The 20292-nt window shown below is 42.3% G+C and overlaps 1 protein-coding gene across 1 annotated transcript; it reads right to left on the bottom strand.

Annotated features, from left to right (window-relative positions):
* Positions 1 to 12839: 12839 nt before the first annotated feature.
* On the bottom strand, positions 12840 to 19935 carry LOC149449376 (trypsin-like). Its single transcript, XM_089693300.1, has 5 exons — positions 19896 to 19935; positions 18398 to 18554; positions 16010 to 16263; positions 15701 to 15837; positions 12840 to 13070 (listed from the first exon to the last, which is right to left on the bottom strand). The coding sequence occupies exons 1-5, from the start codon at positions 19933 to 19935 to the stop codon at positions 12921 to 12923; spliced, it is 738 nt and encodes a 245-aa protein (XP_089549426.1). The 3' UTR covers positions 12840 to 12920.
* Positions 19936 to 20292: the final 357 nt, after the last annotated feature.

The following is a 20292-nucleotide window of genomic DNA, read 5'->3' as shown; positions in this document are numbered from 1 at the left end:
TAGGTCTTGAGGCAAAGTCATTGTGTGCCAGGGGATGACCAGAGACTGCGGACACAGTACAGGGGATGACCAGAGACTGCGGACACAGTACAGGGGATGACCAGAGACTGCGGACACAGTACAGGGGATAACCAGAGACTGCAGACACAGTACAGGAGATAACCAGAGACTGCAGACACAGTACAGGAGATAACCAGAGACTGCGGACACGGTACAGGAGATAACCAGAGACTGCGGACACGGTACAGGAGATAACCAGAGACTGCGGACACAGTACAGGAGATGGACCAGAGACTGCAGACACAGTACAGGGGATAACCAGAGACTGCGGACACAGTACAGGGGATAACCAGAGACTGCAGACAGTACAGGGGATGACCAGAGACTGCAGACAGTACAGGGGATGACCAGAGACTGCAGACAGTACAGGAGATGAGCAGAGACTGCGGACCTTTAGGGAGGGAGGGGGAGTGGGTACCTGAATTTGACAGGTACCCACTTCCGCGGAGTTGTCCTCCCTTTATTGTGGGCACCCGCCCACTGTTCATGCGCGAGAATCGCTGCACTTTGTGAATGGCCCGGCGTCTTCTGGGACCTGTCATGTGTCCCAGAAGACGCCGGACCATTCACAAAGCGCAGCGTTTCTCGCGCATGCGCATTGGGCACCCGACTTTCACAGATGCCGGCGCGGAAAGACTGCGCAGCCCTGGACCGAGGAACAGGTAAGGTCCTGCAGCAGAGAACAGCTGAGCGGCCGGCCCGGTATTTTGACATGGTGGCGGTGGAAATACAGGAGCGGCAGCTTTATATTCGCTCCATAAGACGCACTGACATTTTCCCCCCTTTTTTGGGGGGAAAAAAGTGTGTCTTATGGAGCGAAAAATACGGTACTTACTCTGCTTGTATCTAAAAAAATAAATGTAATAATGTATTGTACTATTTCCTGACTAGTATTAGGACTTTGTTTTAGTGCCAAATGAAATATATAACCCGTACATATTGTTTTACTGATACAATTATTGATATTTAATTTAATCAGTCAGACGGTTAGTGTACCATTAAAATGTAAAGTGATTTTACCTACAGAACTCATTTAAACTACCATGTCACAAACACATACTTTTAACCAGGGGCGGACTGACAACTCATGGGGCCCCCGGGCAATAGGGGATCATGGGGCCCCTGTGTCCTTGCCCAAACTCAAGAAAGCCTATGAAAAAGGTACCAGGGGCATCTCATGGGGCCCCCTACTGACCCCGGGCCCTCGGGCAGTGCCGAGTTTCCAAATGGTCAGTCCGCCCCTGCTTTTAACCAGTTCTTGCCCGGCCAATAGCAAAAATGACGGCTGAGCTGGACTCTCATCTATCCGGGTCACCCTTCACGCGTGCCTGTGGGGCTGCTCTGTGGTGAGATTTGTCAGTGGCTGTGTCCAGATGACAGATCTGTGTACCAGGCCCGTTGCCAGTACTATGTGACCAATCATAGCAGGTCACTTGATAATTGTAAACAATGGATGGGTTCCTTTCATGCCATCCATTGTATACAATTGTGTCACTAGCTGTGATTGATCACACTGCAAGAAGCTGATACCAGATCAAATTCAGGTACTTACACTGCTTATATTTATTATTATTATTAATAATAATAATAAAGTTAATATTGTATTGTACACATTCCTGACTAGTATTGAGACTTTGTATTAGTGCCAAATCAAATATATAACCCTTTGTCTTGACTGATAAAATTATCGATATTTCATTTATTTTGTCAAACGGTCCTGTACCAATGAAATATAAGGTGATCATACCATGAGACTACCATGCCACAAATACTTCCTTTTGAATATATACTGTACAGAGTACACAGAATAGCACATTCCTTCACATAGTACTGTCTGTTACCCGCACCCTTCAGCATAATAAATGTATTCCTAGGCAATGAATCAATGGTGCCTTGCATGCTGGGCAGATGGTGGGGTTCGGTGGATGCAGCACGTTGAACAGGTCACTGGGCCTGCATGTTCATCAATGAGCCTTGTCCGCCCATAACCCTGTCACTGGTTCTCTGGTTTTCCTTCCTTGGACCACTGCAGACCGGTAACATCCCACAGGAGCCGCAGTTTAGGAGTTGCTCTGATCAGGGGCGGACTGACAACTCATGGGGCCCCCAGGCAATAGGGGATCATGGGGCCCCCGTGTCCTTGCCCAAACTCAAAAAAGCCTATGAAAAAGGTACCAGGGGCATCTCATGGGGCCCCCTACTGACCCCGGGCCCTCGGGCAGTGCCCGAGTTTCCAAATGGTCAGTCCGCCCCTGGCTCTGATCCAGTCATCTAGCCATTACAATTTGGTCTTGTCAAAGTCTCTCAAATCCTTACACCTGTCCATTTTTTTCGGCTTTCAACACATCAACAACATATTCACTTACTGCCTAATATATTTGACCCACTTTCAGGTGCCATTGTAAACAGATGATAAATGTTATTCACTTTACCTGTCAGTGGTCATAATGTTATGGCTGATTGGTGGATTACAATGCACGTTTCATATAATTGGTTGCCTGATTTTTCAGTTGAGCTTAACAGTTGAGCTTAACAGTTGACCCAGTATTGATGGCCTCCACCTCAGCAAAACTGCCGCCCTGGGAAGAGAGTGATTGCGACCAAACAGGTAGGGTTTGCTGTACTAATGATTACAGAGCTGCATTAATGTGTGTCTTTTATATTATTATATTTATATGGCGCCAACAGTTTGCTCAGCGCTTTACAATATAAAGGGAGACAATACAAGAGGGATAGGAGGGCCCTGCTCCTTGGAGCTTACAATCTAGGAGGTCAGCCTTAAGTTCTGTTTTAACCACTTGCCTTCCAGGCACTTTTACCCCTTTGTGCCCAGGCCCATTTTCAGCTTTCGTTGCTCTCACACTTTGAATGACAATTGCATGCAACCCTGTACCCATATGGCATTTTTATCATTTTTGTTCACACAAATAGAGCTTTCTTTTGGTGGTATTTAATCACCGCTGGGTGTTTTATGTTTTGCACTATAAACAAAAAAATAGGAATTATAAAATTTTGCAAACAGGTAATTTTTCTCCTTCACTGATGTGCATTGATGAGGCTGCACTGATAGGCAGCACTGATGAGGTGGCATGGATAGGCTGCACTGATGGGCAGGATAGGCTGTACTGATGAGATGGCACTGATGATGCTGCACTGATATGCAGCAATGATGGGCACTGATAGGCGGCATTTAAGGACAACACTGACGGGCAGCACTGACTGGCGGTATTAACTGATGGTACTGACTGGTGGCACTGCTGGGCACTGATCAGTGGCACTGCTGGGCATTGATGGGTGACACTGCTGGGCATTGGTGGGTGGCACTACTGGGCACTGATGATCAGTGTGAAATTTGTGACAGCGTGAGGAAAGTGCTGCCGATAACCGGCAACTGTTTTTACTTGGTGATCTGCTGTGTCATTGAACACGGCAGATCTTGTGGTAAAAGGCCGCTGTGATTGGCCTTTTACCTCATCATTTGATCAGCTGTGTCTGTAAGACACAGCATTCACAGAGATCGCCGGGCGCGTTCTGAGAGGACGTCATATGACTCCTTCCCAGAACTGCGTAACCGAGCTGTAGCCGTCATTCGGCTATAGCACGGTTGTAAAGTGGTTAAAGTAGAATTCTAGAATTCCAATTAACCTCTAACTAACAATAACAATGCTCTCCCCCCACTCATAACACCTATGTTGACTAACCTATGTAAAAAAGATGCATTTACATACCTATTTTCAGTCTGCTCCAGTCCTGTGATCATGTGATTTCCTGCGTGACAGCCAGCGGTGGCAGTGGGGGAGAGAAGAGAGTTCTCCAACAACAGCTATTAAAGCCTGGAGAGGTGATGTCACCCATGGGCTCCTATGTCCCATCCATTGTCAGCTCTCCATATTCTCCCCTGCAGCTACCGTTGGATAAAACAGGGGAGCTGGATCATGTGACCGGACCAGAGCGGGTTGAAAATAGGTAAGAATAATATCTTTTTTTGCACAGTGACAGGTTAGCTGTCTCCATGAGTTTCAACCATTGAATGCCATTATACCTACCACCACAGTACTACTTGACACCAGTGTCTCTTTGCTTCTCTACAAATTTGAGACCTCTACTGTTGCCCATGAAGTGTGTTTGTGACCTCTCCTGTAGGTGCTTTTCCCTCTGTGATCTATATGATCTATATATCTTACTGAGTGTAAGCTCTGTCAGTGACTTCCCACATTATTTGTTTTACTACAGGATGGGGACATCATGGTGCTTTATGTAGGACACAAGATACAACACCATATATATTTCTACAAGCAGAAGATACCTTGGGATATGTCTTGTTGTTTTTTCTACAAAAGGTGGTGTGTAGGCCACAAACAGTGGTGAAGACACCATTTCAAGCAGAATGTTGCTATTTGCATCTTTTCTCCCATCCTGGGAATAACTGGGGCTTATTTTCATTCAAAAGCTCTGAGATACAGCTGTTCATATTACAGATGAATGGGCCCCAACCACGTGTGCTGGCACAGGAATGCATTGTATCATATATTGGACATTTATGTCTTTTTCCATACAGGCCCTAGGCCTATTGTTCTCCTCTTCACGCTTTTTGTGCTGCAGCCTTGCATACATGTGATATATATATATATCCATAGTAGAATTTTTGGATTCCCTTATTGGGATTCACCAGATTGATATTGTCATTTATTATATATTCATTATTATGGTATACTTATGGTACAATTTTTGGATACACCTCCCCATGGAAGTGTTCACCTATGTGCTTGCGCTGCAGAGGTATTAGACTCTTGAAGTCATTCTTTCTGTTGCACATGCATTTAGACCGGTCTTGATGTCATTTTATATGGTTTTAGGTCTGTGTGTATTGTCTCATACTGAGGTGATGGTAAACCAGGGCATATGCCCATATGTCATATCTATATATGTGTAATAAAGCATAATTTTTGGAAATTTTCTGAGTGTCACGTTCTATTCATTATGTAGCCGCTTTTCTGTGAATCTCTTTTCACAAACCCCTCTTTTTTGAATGCCTTTTTTGGCTACTGAATAGAAACCGAATATTGGGTGACATGATAACTTAACTGATAACCTCTTAACAATTACCTTTAGTATATGTATCTTTTTGGGTTCTGATGGACCTGTTCTTTTAGAGGTTAATTGACGTTGATAATTTGGTTTGCCATCACCCCAGATTGTGAGTGTTTTATTTTTATAGACGGCTGGAGCACCCTGAGTGAGGGGCTGGTATTCATGGCATTCATACCGGGAGATGAGGTAGAGTTGGAAATGCATCAAGCCTTTGTAGCAGAAGGTCCAAATCTATCTACTGAAGATGAGGACATTAAGATTAAATTCCGGGAACATAAAAAGCTTGTTATCAAACGTCTCAATCGTAAGTGGGATGTTTGCTTCTTGGAAGCTTATATCAGACAGAGTATTATCCCACGTGGTCTGAGAAGTAAGGTTGTTCCAGCTGAACATTTACATAATGAAAGGTTTTTGGAGAAGTGGAAAGTGCTGTGTATAGAACATGGGATTAATGGTATGAAACTTATTGTAGAGGAAGAAAAATTACAACTCGAAGAACTGGATCAGGCTATTAATAAAAGCGCATTAGATCTAGATCCTTTTAAAAATCAGGAGAATTTTGCAAAATATAATGAACAACTGAAAAAGGAAGTCGAAAAAGTACAGAAAAATCTTAGAACTACTAAACAAACTAAATTTAGACGTGATTTAAAAGACTGGGAAACAGGTGAGATATTTGATCTCACCACAAAAAGAAGTAGGAGTCGATCTAAACGAAGAGTTTTTCGTTCACATTCTAGATCAATGGGAGAAACTATGTCTAGTGAAAGTGAGTCAGAAAATCTTGGGAAATCGGTCTCTTTTTTAGACCAACAGAACGGAGAACCTCCTCGTATCCATCAATTACAGATGGGAAGAGGATCAAAAAAGAAAGTAGAGGAATCCTTAAAAAACAAACATCAGGAGGACAAGGGCAGAACAAGAAGTCAGAGGAGGTAGTAGAAGAGAATATTAATGACAAAAAGGTGATCAATTTGGCTAACTTTCCACTTAAAAGGGAACATATTTCTTTATTAAATAAAGGAATGTCCTTTTCACCAGTGACTCCCATGGACGAGTTCGAGGTATTTAAAGATGTAAACTTATTTCTAAGAAAAGTTTTCCTGAGAATGATACACAGTAATCCCATTATCTTGGAGGATTTGGCCTCTGACTCGTCCACTGAGGATTGCAAGATGCTGGATATGTTGATATCTCTCATAGAAGAAAATGAGGATGATGATGAAAATGTAATAGATTTGGATAATTTTAACAACATTATTAGAAAGGTCGATCTAAACATCAGATCGACAAAAATGCCGAAAATTCGTTCTAATATGAGGATCTCGACATTTCTGGACTTTGTTGCTGATGATCTTAAAAATCTTGAGTGGAAAATGCCAATTGGTGATAACCTCACTAAAAGAGAAAGAAAAGCTCTAAAAGAATTAAAAGAGACTAGAGATATTGTCATTAAGAGAAGTGATAAAGGGGGTAATGTGGTGATTATGAAAGAACTAAACTATGTTAGGGAGGTGAAACGTTTATTGAGTGATTCATCCACATATAGGAAAGTGACTGCAAATCCTTTCCATATGGTGGTTAAAAAACTGAATTCCATTTTAACATTAGGAAAAGAAGTGGGTTTATTAACAAAAAAAGAATATGACTATCTGAGAACTGAAGAATTCAATCACCCTACTTTTTACATTATCCCAAAAATACATAAAAACCAAGAAAACCCTCCAGGCAGACCTATTGTTTCTGCCATCAATGGTCCCCTAGACAAAACAGGGAAATATATTGACTTGTTTCTTAAGGATATGGTTCCGAATCTCGCCTCATATGTTAGGGATACTAAAGATGTGTTGGCTAAAATCAAAAATATGACTATTCAGGACAACTCCATTCTAGTGGGAATAGATGTGGAGTCACTTTACACCTCTATCCCACATGAATGTGGTATGAGATCAGTTTCCTACTTCCTTGACAAAACATATCCCACTTTAGGAGGACAGAACGAATTCATTAGTGAGTTACTGGAGTTTGCACTGAAACATAACTTCTTTCAATTTAATAATACCTTTTATCAGCAAACTAGAGGTACTAGTATGGGAGCACCGTGGGCTCCGGCTTACGCATGTCTCCATTTGGGGTTTTGGGAGGAACAAGTAGTATTTAGATCATCAAGATTCCTAGCTAATGTCCAGATCTGGTTAAGATATATAGATGATGTGTTCCTCGTATGGCAAGGAACATCTGAGGAATTAAAATTATTCCTGGAAGAGCTGAATCAGAACTCCTTTAATATTGGACTTACATACATATTTGATGAAAGATGCATTTCTTTTCTGGATCTGGAGATTAGACTTGAAAATGGAAGACTTCTCACTAAGACATATAGAAAACCCACAGCCGCCAATACCTTATTGGAGGCAAGAAGCTACCATCCACGTTCACTGATCTCAGGGATTCCTGTGGGACAGTTTTTGAGATGTCGAAGAAACTGTTCAAACATCAATGATTTTAAAATAGAAGCTCAGGACCTCTACAAAAGATTTAGAGAAAGGGGATATTCCCACTCCCAAATTAGAAATGCTCGGAGGCGGGCATATCAAACTGACCGCGAGGATTTATTATCTACCAAAAAGGAAGAAAAGGCCAAATTGAGTGATCAGCCTGTGAGAATGATAACCCAATTTGGAGCCCAGTGGCAAGATGTCAAATTGATATTGGAAAAACACTGGAAGATTCTCACCCAATGTCCCAGGTTGAGTAAGATAGTAGGTGAACGTCCCCAAATGGTAGCAAGAAGAGCACCAAATCTTGGTGATCTCCTTATTCATTCAGATTATCAACCATTAAAACAAACAACATGGCTAAAATCACGTACTAAGGGAATGTTTAAATGTGGGAAATGTCAAATCTGCAAGTATGTGGATCGCACAGATTCTTTTTATGATTCAGGAAATAATACTCACTATAAAATTCAGAGTCTTATAAACTGCTCTACAGTAAGAGTACTATATATTTTAACCTGTCCCTGTAAAAAGATGTATGTAGGTAAAACTAAAAGACAACTTAAAGTACGAATAGGTGAACATCTTAGAGATATCAGATCTAATGACCCTGATAGTAATCTTGCTCAACATTATGCCAAATACCATGGAGGCAAATTGGATGGTACCAAAGTAAAAGGTTTCTATGCATTGCACTTCCCACAAAGGAGGGGTGACTTTGATAGAGAACTGCTTAAAAAGGAGAAATATTGGATATATAAACTTGATACACTGTACCCTAAGGGGTTAAATGTGGAATGTGATCTCCAAGTGTTTTTGGAAAAATAGATCTATGGGACTATGTACTGGTTCACTACCATGTGACGGTCAGTTGATGGCATTTCCCCATCCCCCTTTGTGGTTGGAATTGTGATCAACTAATCTCATTAACCACACTATATACAGTGGGAATATTTATACAAGTAGGGATGATCCTATGATATGAACTTTCATGTAGCTTGTATAATGTATAAGGGTTTACGGCCTGATCAAATGATCTTTAGTACTTCCTTTCTTTGTACAATAATCACATTATGAGATGGCGGTTTTAAAAAAATTGGGATATTTTAGTTGTAATGACCCTTATGTGAATTCTCAGGTTATATTGCCATCTTGTGGTGGTTTTAGGTAATATAGGATACCTGTTGATAATAGACATTGATTTTCAAGTAACCAGATTTGGTGAATGGAATTGTTGATTCTCTGATCTATATCACTATCTATTGGCGGGAATGTATGAAAGGCTTTAATAGATTGAGAGATATATATAATTTATGATCCATGTGATCAATATGTATATCGGTAAATAATATTCAGCCTCTCCCCTCATTGTTGACTCCAGCCGTCTGTTTTCTTTTAATTTTATTAAGACCAGCAGCTGTGCTAAGTATTTAGCCTCCCCCCCCTTGTTCTTTCCCATTAGAATAATTGCAGGTCATCCTCTTTTGCATAAATGGGTGGGTTCTTACCCACTATAAATAGGATATTGAAATGCAGTTATCTCATTGGTCCTGACGAAGCTGAGTGAGATACGCCCATCGGCGAAACGCGTTGACGTCATACGTCAGTTACGTCACTTCCGGTCATGCGCACTAGGTGGAACGCACGCTGGTCCATGAGGAGGAAGCCATCTTCACATGCCATGAGGCAAGTGTGAGCAGCACAAGCGCCAAGAGGGGGCTGGAGCCCGCGGTATATCGGTGGATGTCAGCGGTGGCTCCCTGGTCTCTGTGGCCGTGTATGGCAATACCCATGAAGGACATTTCTTTTATTCTCATTTTCCACAGCACAGGCGGTGAGTGGATTGTTGCGGGACATTAGATATATGATCCTCTGTGATCTATATGATCTATATATCTTACTGAGTGTAAGCTCTGTCAGTGACTTCCCACATTATTTGTTTTACTACAGGATGGGGACATCATGGTGCTTTATGTAGGACACAAGATACAACACCATATATATTTCTACAAGCAGAAGATACCTTGGGATATGTCTTGTTGTTTTTTCTACAAAAGGTGGTGTGTAGGCCACAAACAGTGGTGAAGACACCATTTCAAGCAGAATGTTGCTATTTGCATCTTTTCTCCCATCCTGGGAATAACTGGGGCTTATTTTCATTCAAAAGCTCTGAGATACAGCTGTTCATATTACAGATGAATGGGCCCCAACCACGTGTGCTGGCACAGGAATGCATTGTATCATATATTGGACATTTATGTCTTTTTCCATACAGGCCCTAGGCCTATTGTTCTCCTCTTCACGCTTTTTGTGCTGCAGCCTTGCATACATGTGATATATATATATATCCATAGTAGAATTTTTGGATTCCCTTATTGGGATTCACCAGATTGATATTGTCATTTATTATATATTCAATATTATGGTATACTTATGGTACAATTTTTGGATACACCTCCCCATGGAAGTGTTCACCTATGTGCTTGCGCTGCAGAGGTATTAGACTCTTGAAGTCATTCTTTCTGTTGCACATGCATTTAGACCGGTCTTGATGTCATTTTATATGGTTTTAGGTCTGTGTGTTATTGTCTCATACTGAGGTGATGGTAAACCAGGGCATATGCCCATATGTCATATCTATATATGTGTAATAAAGCATAATTTTTGGAAATTTTCTGAGTGTCACGTTCTATTCATTATGTAGCCGCTTTTCTGTGAATCTCTTTTCACAAACCCCTCTTTTTTGAATGCTTTTCCCTCTGCCCTGGTCCTATTGTAGGCCTTGAGGCAAAGTCATTGTGTACCATAATTCCTGCATATGCCCATATATTTCTGAAGAAAGATTCCTGAGAAATGCATCAAGTGCAACTGCCTATAGTCTGCTGTGTATGAACAGTAAACCAGTGGAATTGTAACCATGAATATCTTAAGATGTTAATTAACTATATGATTAGCTTATAAAGGTTATTTGAAATGGGAAAGGATTTTTAAACAACTTTGTTAGGATTTTAACTGATTTATAAATCGGAGAATACAAATGTTTTTACACAAAAAAATTGGTCTTTGTGGGTGCCTCAAAAGTCCATGCATTTGTTCTTTCTTTAATTTACCTAAGACGAGTTAGGGTTAAGCTAGAATTCTCCTTTAACATTTTAAACATGCAAGCTTTCTCAACAAACTAGCTTTCATCATCCGGCATTACAATACTAGATATAGAAAACGCATGTTTTTAAACAAACAACAGAGATACAATGAAAAGCCTAGGTGGAAGATCGAGATTGAGCCACCAGAAGACAATAGAGCTCTAAATGGTTTTACATTAATAAGAATGCAGGTGGAAAGCATCAGAGCCAGATTAGCAGTTATGAAGTGAAGTTGAGGCTGCAGGAAAGAGGTCATCAGCAGAGGGCGAGGTCAGAACCAGGTTGTGAAACCACAACCAGGGAGTAGAAACTTGAAAATTGGGTCAAGTATTGGTCAACTGCAAAGCACAAGATGAAAAAATGGGACAGTTCCAATTCCATGGCTTAGGACTCCTTATATAGGCTGGGAAAAGACATTTGAAATATATATATCTAAAGTCCAGCGGATCCAGACTTGTCCTGGATTCAGATACTCCCCTGCCCAGCGGATCCAGACTTGTCCTGGATTCAGATACTCCCCTGCCCAGCGGATCCAGCCTTGTCCTGGATTCAGATACTCCCCTGACCAGCGGATCCAGCCTTGTCCTGGATTCAGATACTCCCCTGCCCAGCGGATCCAGCCTTGTCCTGGATTCAGATACTCCCCTGCCCAGCGGATCCAGCCTTGTCCTGGATTCAGATACTCCCCTGACCAGCGGATCCAGCCTTGTCCTGGATTCAGATGCCCCCCTGCCCAGCGGATCCAGCCTTGTCCTGGATTAAGGTGCCTCCCTGCCCAGCAGATCCAGCCTTGTCCTTCATTCAGATACTGCTCTGCCCAGCAGATCCAGCTTGGAAGGTGAACACCCTGGGTCACATGTATGCTATCATACATGTGACCCCAGGCTTTACCCCCAGCCTGGGGTTACATGTATGCTTGCCCAAATTGCAATGTGATTTAAGGTGGAGTTCCAGTCACACTATAAAAAAATAAAAGGCAGAAGCTACAAAAAATGTAGCTGCTGACAGTTAAAGAATAGTCACTCACCTGTCCCTCGATCCTGCGGTGTCCGCCCCGCAGCCCGTTTCACTGGCCGTCCCCAGCATCTTCAGTGTGGCCACCCAACTGTGACAACTTGCAGCTTCACAGCCGGGTACCCACTGCGCATACGCGAGTAGCGCTGCTATTTCTGAATAGTCCTGTAGTCTTCTGGGGCCTGTCACGTGTCCCAGAAAACTACAGAGAGGGAGGGGATGGAGGACAACTTTCGCTTCTGATCGCCTAGGTGATTGCAGCAGAAGTGGGAGCGAGTACCTGTCACTTTCGGGTTTTGCTGTGTGTCTGCTGTCTCTAATAATGAATATGCACTAAATTTTAGGTGCAGCCCTTTGGTGATGTCAGGGGCCACACTTGAGGCCCCCCATATTAAGAAGGTTGATCGCCACTGACTTAAAGTTACTAAAATAAAACTTTACAAGAATGTACCCCTTGCAAAAAAGACATGGGGGAGATTTACTAAAATTGGAACACTCAGAATTTGGTTCAGCTGTGCATGGTAGCCAATCAGCATCTAACTTCAGTTTGTTCAGTTAAGCTTTGACAATAAAACCTGGAAGCTGATTGGTTTCTATGCAGAGCTGCACCTCATACCATGCAGTGTTAGCACATCACATTTTTTTGCCTCCATGCTCACAGAACAAATGTACAGTACATGCTGTTTTAAAGGAATAATAGCTCAGAAATTATTTTTGTATAAATACACCCCTAGTAATCACTCAAAAGCTATGAAAATAGTGGGCTTTAAGAAACTACACAAAGCATTGAGCTTAGGGTGAAATTAAATTAATGATTTGGTCATAAGGTATGAGTGGTGTTTAACCCCCCCCCCCCAAAAAAAAAAAGCAAGCCCAGACTAAACAGTAGATACATTCAGGTGCCTGGCGGATCAGCCCAGGTTTCCACAACAGTAGCTCCAAACTTTGCTCTGCATTCTTCAGTGGCAACGCACTAAATGTAATACTACAGAATACAAAATATTCTATTGCATATGAAATAAAACAAGGAAAGTAACAGTTCATGCTCATGATTTTATTGGATTTGGAATGATACAAGTCTTCCTTCTCATGCCACCATTCCCTGTAGAGATGTTTAGTTCTGGGAAATGGTGTCTCCAATCCAGGACACGTAGTTACACACCTTGGTGTAAACGCCAGGGTAGCCAGGAAGAGCGCAGCCAATACCCCAGGAGACCACCCCCTGCAGCACGCCATTGCACACCACAGGACCACCAGAGTCACCCTGAAGGAAAGAAACTGAGACTTATTATCTCTTTTACTGGTTTCAAATGCAAAATAACTTAGGTGAAAATTCTGAGATCCCACCAACATTCCAATTACCTGATACAGAAAGAATAACTTACCATGTGATAGGGGTAGCATGGTGTGGCAGGCAGTAAGCACACAGAGCTCCAATTTTTCAAAACAAATGTATTGTAAATGAAATTCAGCAAGTACAAACCGCCCCCGTGGGGAGAATTACACAGTGGTGAGACAGCAGTTGTCGTGGAATGCGGCCTTGCCGGTCCAACCCAAATGGGAAGCTTCCTGTAGAGGTAGACGTAGTCCCTGCACTCTTCCCACTCCCCTGGAACCTTTTCCCTATCGCTAAGCACTGTCCCTGACAGATGGGGAACCTGTCCCTACACTAAGGCACTAGCATAAAGTGCGCCAAACCCGGGAGTCAAGAATCTTACATAGACTCTGCTTGACCCAAGATGGCCACCAGAGTCACATGGGAAATGAGTATACAATTAGATAACTGCCCCTGTGTGACCGAGGAAACGATAGAGGAACCCATTTCCTCTCAACTTCCTCTCCCCTTTATGGTCGAGCGCCACCTGCAATAGAGAATACAGCCTGCACCTGCCTACACCCTTACAAGTAGGGCCTCTATTACCTGTTTAAATTATATTTCCATGACTTGATATAGTTTAAATGAAACACATTGTGAACATTTTTAATAAAGATGTCCTTTAGTCAGAGGCATTTATATGTGCCCAACTTATAAAGAAGCTAACATATATGTTCTTTCCCACTTTTTAAGGATTTATTGGCCATTTAGAGCCACTACAGCTTGTTTACTATGTTATTTGGTATCTGTCCTCCCCTCCTCTTTAGTGCGTGTTAGTTACCTCCTGTCTAGACTCTCTGTTTCTTCCATGTTCCCTCAGTCAGTATTAGTACTTCACAGAGACAAGGCTTAGGAAAATCATCTGCATGGTGAAAAATGTGGTGCAGATCTGCATAGAAACCAATCAGCTTCCAGGTTTTATTGCCAAAGCTTAATTGGACAAGCTGAAGTTGGCAGCTGATTGGCTCCCATACACAGCTGCACCAGATTCTCAGTGTACCAGTTTTAGTAAATCTACCCCATTGCCTTCTTCCATTTCAAAGGAATAGGAAAACATCCTATGTACTGCAATTATCTGATGTAAAATTGCATTGAATTCAACTTCAAGATTGAAGCTGCCTGTGGATGCTGCCAAGTCAGGAGGTGACACACTCTCTGGACAGGCTGGGTCTAAGGTGGTATGTCAATGCATAAAGCGGCATTTGCTGTACTCTGTGTTATGAAGGCTACAATCGTAGATAAGAGGATTTTCTTCCAAATAATGCTGCATATGCCACAATCAGGGTTTTTTACCCTGTGAGATTATTGTTTGTTTCCATCTCCTGTGTGGAAAAAGTCTGAATTTTTACAATTTTAATCAGAATTTGTAAATGAGTTGATTCTGGTCTAGAATTACATATTCACTTTAAGCCGTTTTTCCTTGACAGAAGACAGAAGCCTGGCAACATCAAATATTGGTGAAGAAGTAGTGTGGGGGACAGCCCTGAACTGACAGTGAGTATTACAGTGAAAGTTATATTTTCCTTTTATTTTTACAAACTCTGGACCCTTCATTTTTTTAAATGACTGGGCTTCAGTTTTTATTTCTGTCACCAGTCTGCCATATTTAGTCCTTTCATGGACAGATGTCACTGATGCCTAGACCAAATCTACCAGCATATGTATGTATTAGTTAACTTGGCAATACCTGAAAGATTTTTACAATGGTATTTTAAGGACTTGAATTTACAAACAGTGGTATGTATGACTTGAATTTTGTTTCATGTTTTAACAAATGCCCTTTGTTATAGTCTGACAAAACGCCAAAAAGTTAGTTTTAGGGGGTTTTTTAAAAATATTTTTTAAAATTTTCTTCTTATGTTTTAAAAAAGAATTACCTTTTTTGTGCACAATGAGTGCATGCACTCACTGATGGGCAACTGTTTGCAAACAAACCCATGTGATCACCATGTCATACCTAAGTAGAGACATGCTAATTCGTATGCAACTGTCAATAGCATGAAATAAGCAGATGGCAAGAATGCACAATGCCCATTTGAAACTGAAACATAGTTGTCTCTGCCCGGGGTATCATGCAAAGGTGTGCCAATCTACTGGTTGCATACACAAGGGGGTCAAATGACGTTCTTTGAAGAACAAGAGGAGACATTCTCAACCTTTTTGCTTTGTTCATAATCGGACTCCAAGGGGGTAATTTACTAAAACCGGAGCACTCCGAATCCGGTGCAGCTGTGTATGGTAGCCAGTCATCTTCTAACTTTAGCTTGTTCAAATAAGCTTTGACAAAAAACCTGGAAGCTGATTGGTTTCTATGCAGAGCTGCACCAGATTTTGCACTCTCTAGGTTTAGTAAATAACCCCCCCAAGTGTCAGTTTATAGTACTTTGTTAATTTGCCATCATCTTGGGACACCAAAATATAAGATTCTAAAAAGAACCCTGTATCTGACTTGAGATAATGCTCCTTTATGCCCGGATGATAATTGTCAGGAGGTCATGCTTTATTGAAGCTTTACTCACCTGGCAAGAGTCTTTACCACCTTCAAGGTACCCAACACAGATCATGTTTCCAGTGATTTGACCAGGATAGGAGTTTTGGCAGTTCTCATCAGACAGGATGGGGGCTTCAAGACACTGCAGGAGGTCTGGGTAGTTAGCTAGCAAGGAGAACATTCAGGGATGAGTGGACATCTTAGGATGTGCAGTGAGGCTGTTGTGCAAAATTTTCTTAGCAGAAGTATTTGTGTTTTCTCTAACCAAATAGAATTAAATATCTCACTCTTCTGAAATTAGTGATTGAGAATAATATTAAAACACCCTTGGACTCACCTCCACTGCTCAAAGTGTTGCCCCAACCAGAGATCAAACAATGAGTCCCGGCCAAATCACACTCGCTGGGCAGACGGATGGCCTGGATCCTGGAGCTTATCACTGCAGGCTGGGACAGTTTAATAAGCATGATGTCATTGTCCAGAAGGTAGGAGTTGTATTTAGGATGGCGAATGATCTTAGCAGAGGAGATGAACTGTTCTGTCCCTTCCAAGACCTCAATGTCATGTTCGCCAAGCCTGACCTCAATACGTCTGTAAGAGAGGAGGGTTTTTGTGGTCACATCATTCTAATTGATAGCCCCACTGTTTCCCTCTAGCCCAGTGGTTCCCAATCTCAGTCCTTAAAGAAGATTTATCATAATGTTTATGTTACAGTTAATGTAATGGAGAGGTGCACAAGGCCGTAGAAGGTCCTTAACCTATCAGCAGGGCCGGTATCTGCTCCTTTATGCAAGGAGGAACAGGATGAGGAGTGCCAGACCCCTACAAAATGACCTCCAGCAGGCCACTGGTGGGAATGTCTCTGACCAAACAATCAGAAACAGACTTCATGAGGGTGGCCTGAGGGCCTGACGTCCTCTAGTGGGCGCTGTACTCACTGCCCAGCACCATAGAGTTCAATTGGTATTTACCATTGAACACCAGAATTGGCAGGTCTGCCACTGGCGCCCTGTGGTTTTCACAGATGAGAGCAGGTTCACCCTGAGCACGTGATTGCCATGAAAGGGTCTGGAGAAGCCATGGAGAACGTTATGCTGCATGTAACATTGTTCAGCATGACCGTTTTGGTGCTGGGTCAGTGATGGTCTGTGGAGGCATATCCATGGAGGGACACAGAGACCTCTACTGGCTACACAATGGCACCCTGACTGCCATTAGGTATCAGGATGCAATCCTTGGACCCATTGTCAGACCCTACGCTGGTGCAGTGGGTCCTAAGTTCCTCCTGGTGCATGACGATGCCCAGCCTCATGTGGTGACAGTACGCAGGCAGTTCATGGAGGATGAAGGAATTGATACCATTGAATGCCCCCCACGCTTGCCTAACCTAAATCCAATAGAACACCTCTGGGATATCATTTTTCGGTCCATCCAACGCCGCCAGGTTTCACCTCAGACTGTCCAGGAGCTCAGTGATGCTCTGGTCCAGATCTGGGAGGAAATCCCCCAGGACACCATCCGTGGTCTCATTAGGATTATGCCTCGACGTTGTCAGGCATGCATACAAGCACGTGGGGGCCATACAAACTACTGAGTACCATTTTGAGTTGCTGCAATGAAATTTCAGCAAAATGGACTCGCCTGCTGCATCATTTTTTCACTTTTGATTACCCAGTCCATATCAGTGTAGTTATCCAGCATTATATTTTTCCCCATTTATCTGATGTGTTTTTAAAGTTTTACTTTAATTTTTTTGAGCAGTGTATATTGAATTTTTCAAATGCAAACCAGGCACCCTGTGGGTCTTAATTTTGACTCATTTTTATAAGTGACACTGGCTTATTCATTGTAATAGTGTTTCCTCCTCTGGTCAGCATTTGATTTTTCTGCAAGCTTTGTTTAATATGTATGGATGGAAATAGAAACTTACTCCTTGATTGTATAGAGGACGTGTTTTTTTTGTATGTTTTTTTTTATTCTGTTTCAGATTGCTGTGTTTGATTTCACCTGATGATGTGAGGTTTAGCCTATGGGGTTGAATTACTAAAACTGAAGAGTGCAAAATCTGGTGCAGGTGTGCATGGTAGCCAATCAGCCTTTATCTTCAGCTTGTCCAATGAAGCTTTGACAAAAAACCTGGAGGCTGATTGATTTCTGTGCAGAGCTGCACCAGATTTTGCGCTCTCCAATTTTACTAATGCCTGTGCAGCTGTCAGTAGCATGGAATGAGCAGATATCTTGTATGCAGGGGCAGACTGATAACTCATGGGGCCACCGGGCAATAGGGGATCATGGGGCACCTGTGTCCTCGCCCACACTCAAACCACATCCAAAAAAGCCTATGAAATGTACCAGGGGAATCTCATGGGGCCCCCTACTGACTCCGGGCCCTCGGGCGGTGCCCGAGGGCCTGAATGGTCAGTCCGCCCCTGCTTGTATGCACACTTTTCATTCCTTGTACAGTAATATTGTTTCTGCCCATGACACATCTTACAAGGGAACATTTCCCTACAGAGCGAATAAGCAATGATGTTAAAGTTCTATGAAGGACTAGAGGAGATATTTTAAACTTTTTTTGTTTTGTTTATGGCAAAGAGTCAGTTTGTCATACTTGCCACCATTTGTGAACACCAATATATAAAAACCATATATTAGACCTGAAATATTGGTCCTAAATGATTGTTCCCTCCTGAAACCATTCCCTTCAGCCAATAACATTACTTACGACTTATAGCAGTGAGCAGCAGAGACCACCCACTCGTCATTGATGAGGGACCCTCCACAGAAGTGGTAGCCAGAGTTCAAGGACACCTGGTAGGGTACGGAGTTGGCTGGGCAAGTGTAGCCTCCTACAATCTTGTCATCATCGTAGTGGAAGGCGGCTGAAAAAATATTGTTTTATATTTAATCATAATAGGCCAGGTTGGGTTTTGCAAAGCAAACTAATCGCATACTTACTTTTATGGATTAAAAAACTATAGAGGGATTGTAATAGATTGCTAAGAGAAACATTTTTTTTCCTTACAATAGTTCCAGACTGAGCTATAAGATGAATTAACTTGTTAATGTAGACAGGTTAAGGCATTTTTCTCAACCTTTTTACCTTGGAGAAACCCTTGACTTCATTTTCAGATCTTGGGGAACACCAGCTAAAGCCAGTTCATTGGGGTTCAGTATGAAAAATGCCTCTTACATTGGTGGTCAGTGGGAAGAAGGCAGTGGTGGTCAGAATGCCACCCCTACAGATAGCTGAAAAAAAATACTTGGTGTTATTGCATTGACTTTGCCACGTGGCTTTGGCCCTGGAACTATGCAGACAACATCAAATGGGAGGTCAATTAGCCACAGCTCAGAGAACCCCTAGCAACCTCTGAAGGAACCCTAGGGTTCCACAGAGTCCTGGTTGAGAATGGCTGGGTTAAAGGATCCGTCCACCAAAGTCTTTATATTTTAGTGTTTGATAGATGCTGGAACCTAGAAAATGTTTTTGCTATCTCATGGGGATGCTATGATGGATGCTATCTCACACTAGGTTCCTGGGTCAGCACTGACAACATATAGCACAGGTTACAACAGTGAACTTCTCCATCCCCAGTGGCCCTCCAGATGTGAGATATGAAGAACTAGATATAACCAGGCTGGGCCAAAGTGAAAACGATTCCTGGGGTTCAGCTTTAAAGCAAATATTTGAACCCATTTTTGGTGCAATATCCAACTTCAACTCAGACATTTCCCCTGCTTTTTTCTGCCTCTGGATGCTCTTAGTCTGATGGTCAGCATCATTCAACCCACTTCCTCTGAGCCCAGGTTGTCTTGTACCCACCCCGAGCCTGTCACTGGACAGTGAAAGGATAAACAGCACAGTGATAAGTTCATCTCTCTGTCACTCTGCTCTCTCCTCTTATAAGCATGCATCTTGTCAACACATGAATTTACTGGACCCTTGTACTATTTCTTCCTCCCACACTCTGGCTGTGCTTGAAAGGGGCTGCAAGAGGCTGATATCAGGTCAATTCAAGTACTACAGGTACACTACTAACCTTAAAAAAAATACAATTAACAATGTATTAGTCATTACAGAGCTGCATCAATCTGTGTCTTTTATACCTGCCTAGAGAAAAAGGCCTCCTGTTTAATAAATAAGGCTTCACTATTTACAAGATATTACATTTATATTGTTATTACTAAGTTATTCAATGGAAAGGTTTTGTTTGAGAACCTACCAGCAAGGCCAAGGACTGAGAGGAGGAGAAGACACTTCATGGTGAGACAATGGGAGTTTCTGAGGTCCACAGGAGACTTTTATACCTCAAATATCCATTATCATGTGGTGACACCTTGAGGTTCCCATGTCACCATGCCAACTGAATGGAGGAAAATATAGCAGATGTTTGGCATTGACTCTCGGTGGACATTATCACTAACCTTGTTTCACCTCCAGCCTCTCCTGATGCATGTTTAAGGTCAATGATTTGCAAAGTAGTGACGAATGGATAAAGATAACAGACCCCTAGCCAGCAGAACAATTAAAGAGGGTCATAATATAAAACAATGAAATGATGGGCTACTTCTTGCCCCAGAATTTTCATTCTGTAAAAGTTTAAATTTCTCTGCTGACTT

The sequence above is a fragment of the Staurois parvus genome, unplaced genomic scaffold (assembly GCF_062004578.1).
Source record: "Staurois parvus isolate SC_StPar_1 unplaced genomic scaffold, SC_StPar_1.0 ptg000621l, whole genome shotgun sequence".
Classification (NCBI taxonomy): Eukaryota; Metazoa; Chordata; class Amphibia; order Anura; family Ranidae; genus Staurois; species Staurois parvus.
Note: the sequence above shows the minus strand (reverse complement) of the source record. Positions and strands in the feature narration are given on the sequence as shown.

What these genes read in the sequence shown, in the direction of transcription:
- LOC149449376 (XM_089693300.1), bottom strand. Translation starts at nt 19,935, where the DNA reads ATGAAGTGTCTTCTCCTCCTCTCAGTCCTTGGCCTTGCTG. An exon ending in CTCAGTCCTTGGCCTTGCTG is followed by an intron (nt 18,555 to 19,895) that starts GTAGGTTCTCAA and finishes ATATTTTTTCAG; the next exon opens with CCGCCTTCCACTACGATGAT. An exon ending in GCTGCTCACTGCTATAAGTC is followed by an intron (nt 16,264 to 18,397) that starts GTAAGTAATGTT and finishes CCTCTCTTACAG; the next exon opens with ACGTATTGAGGTCAGGCTTG.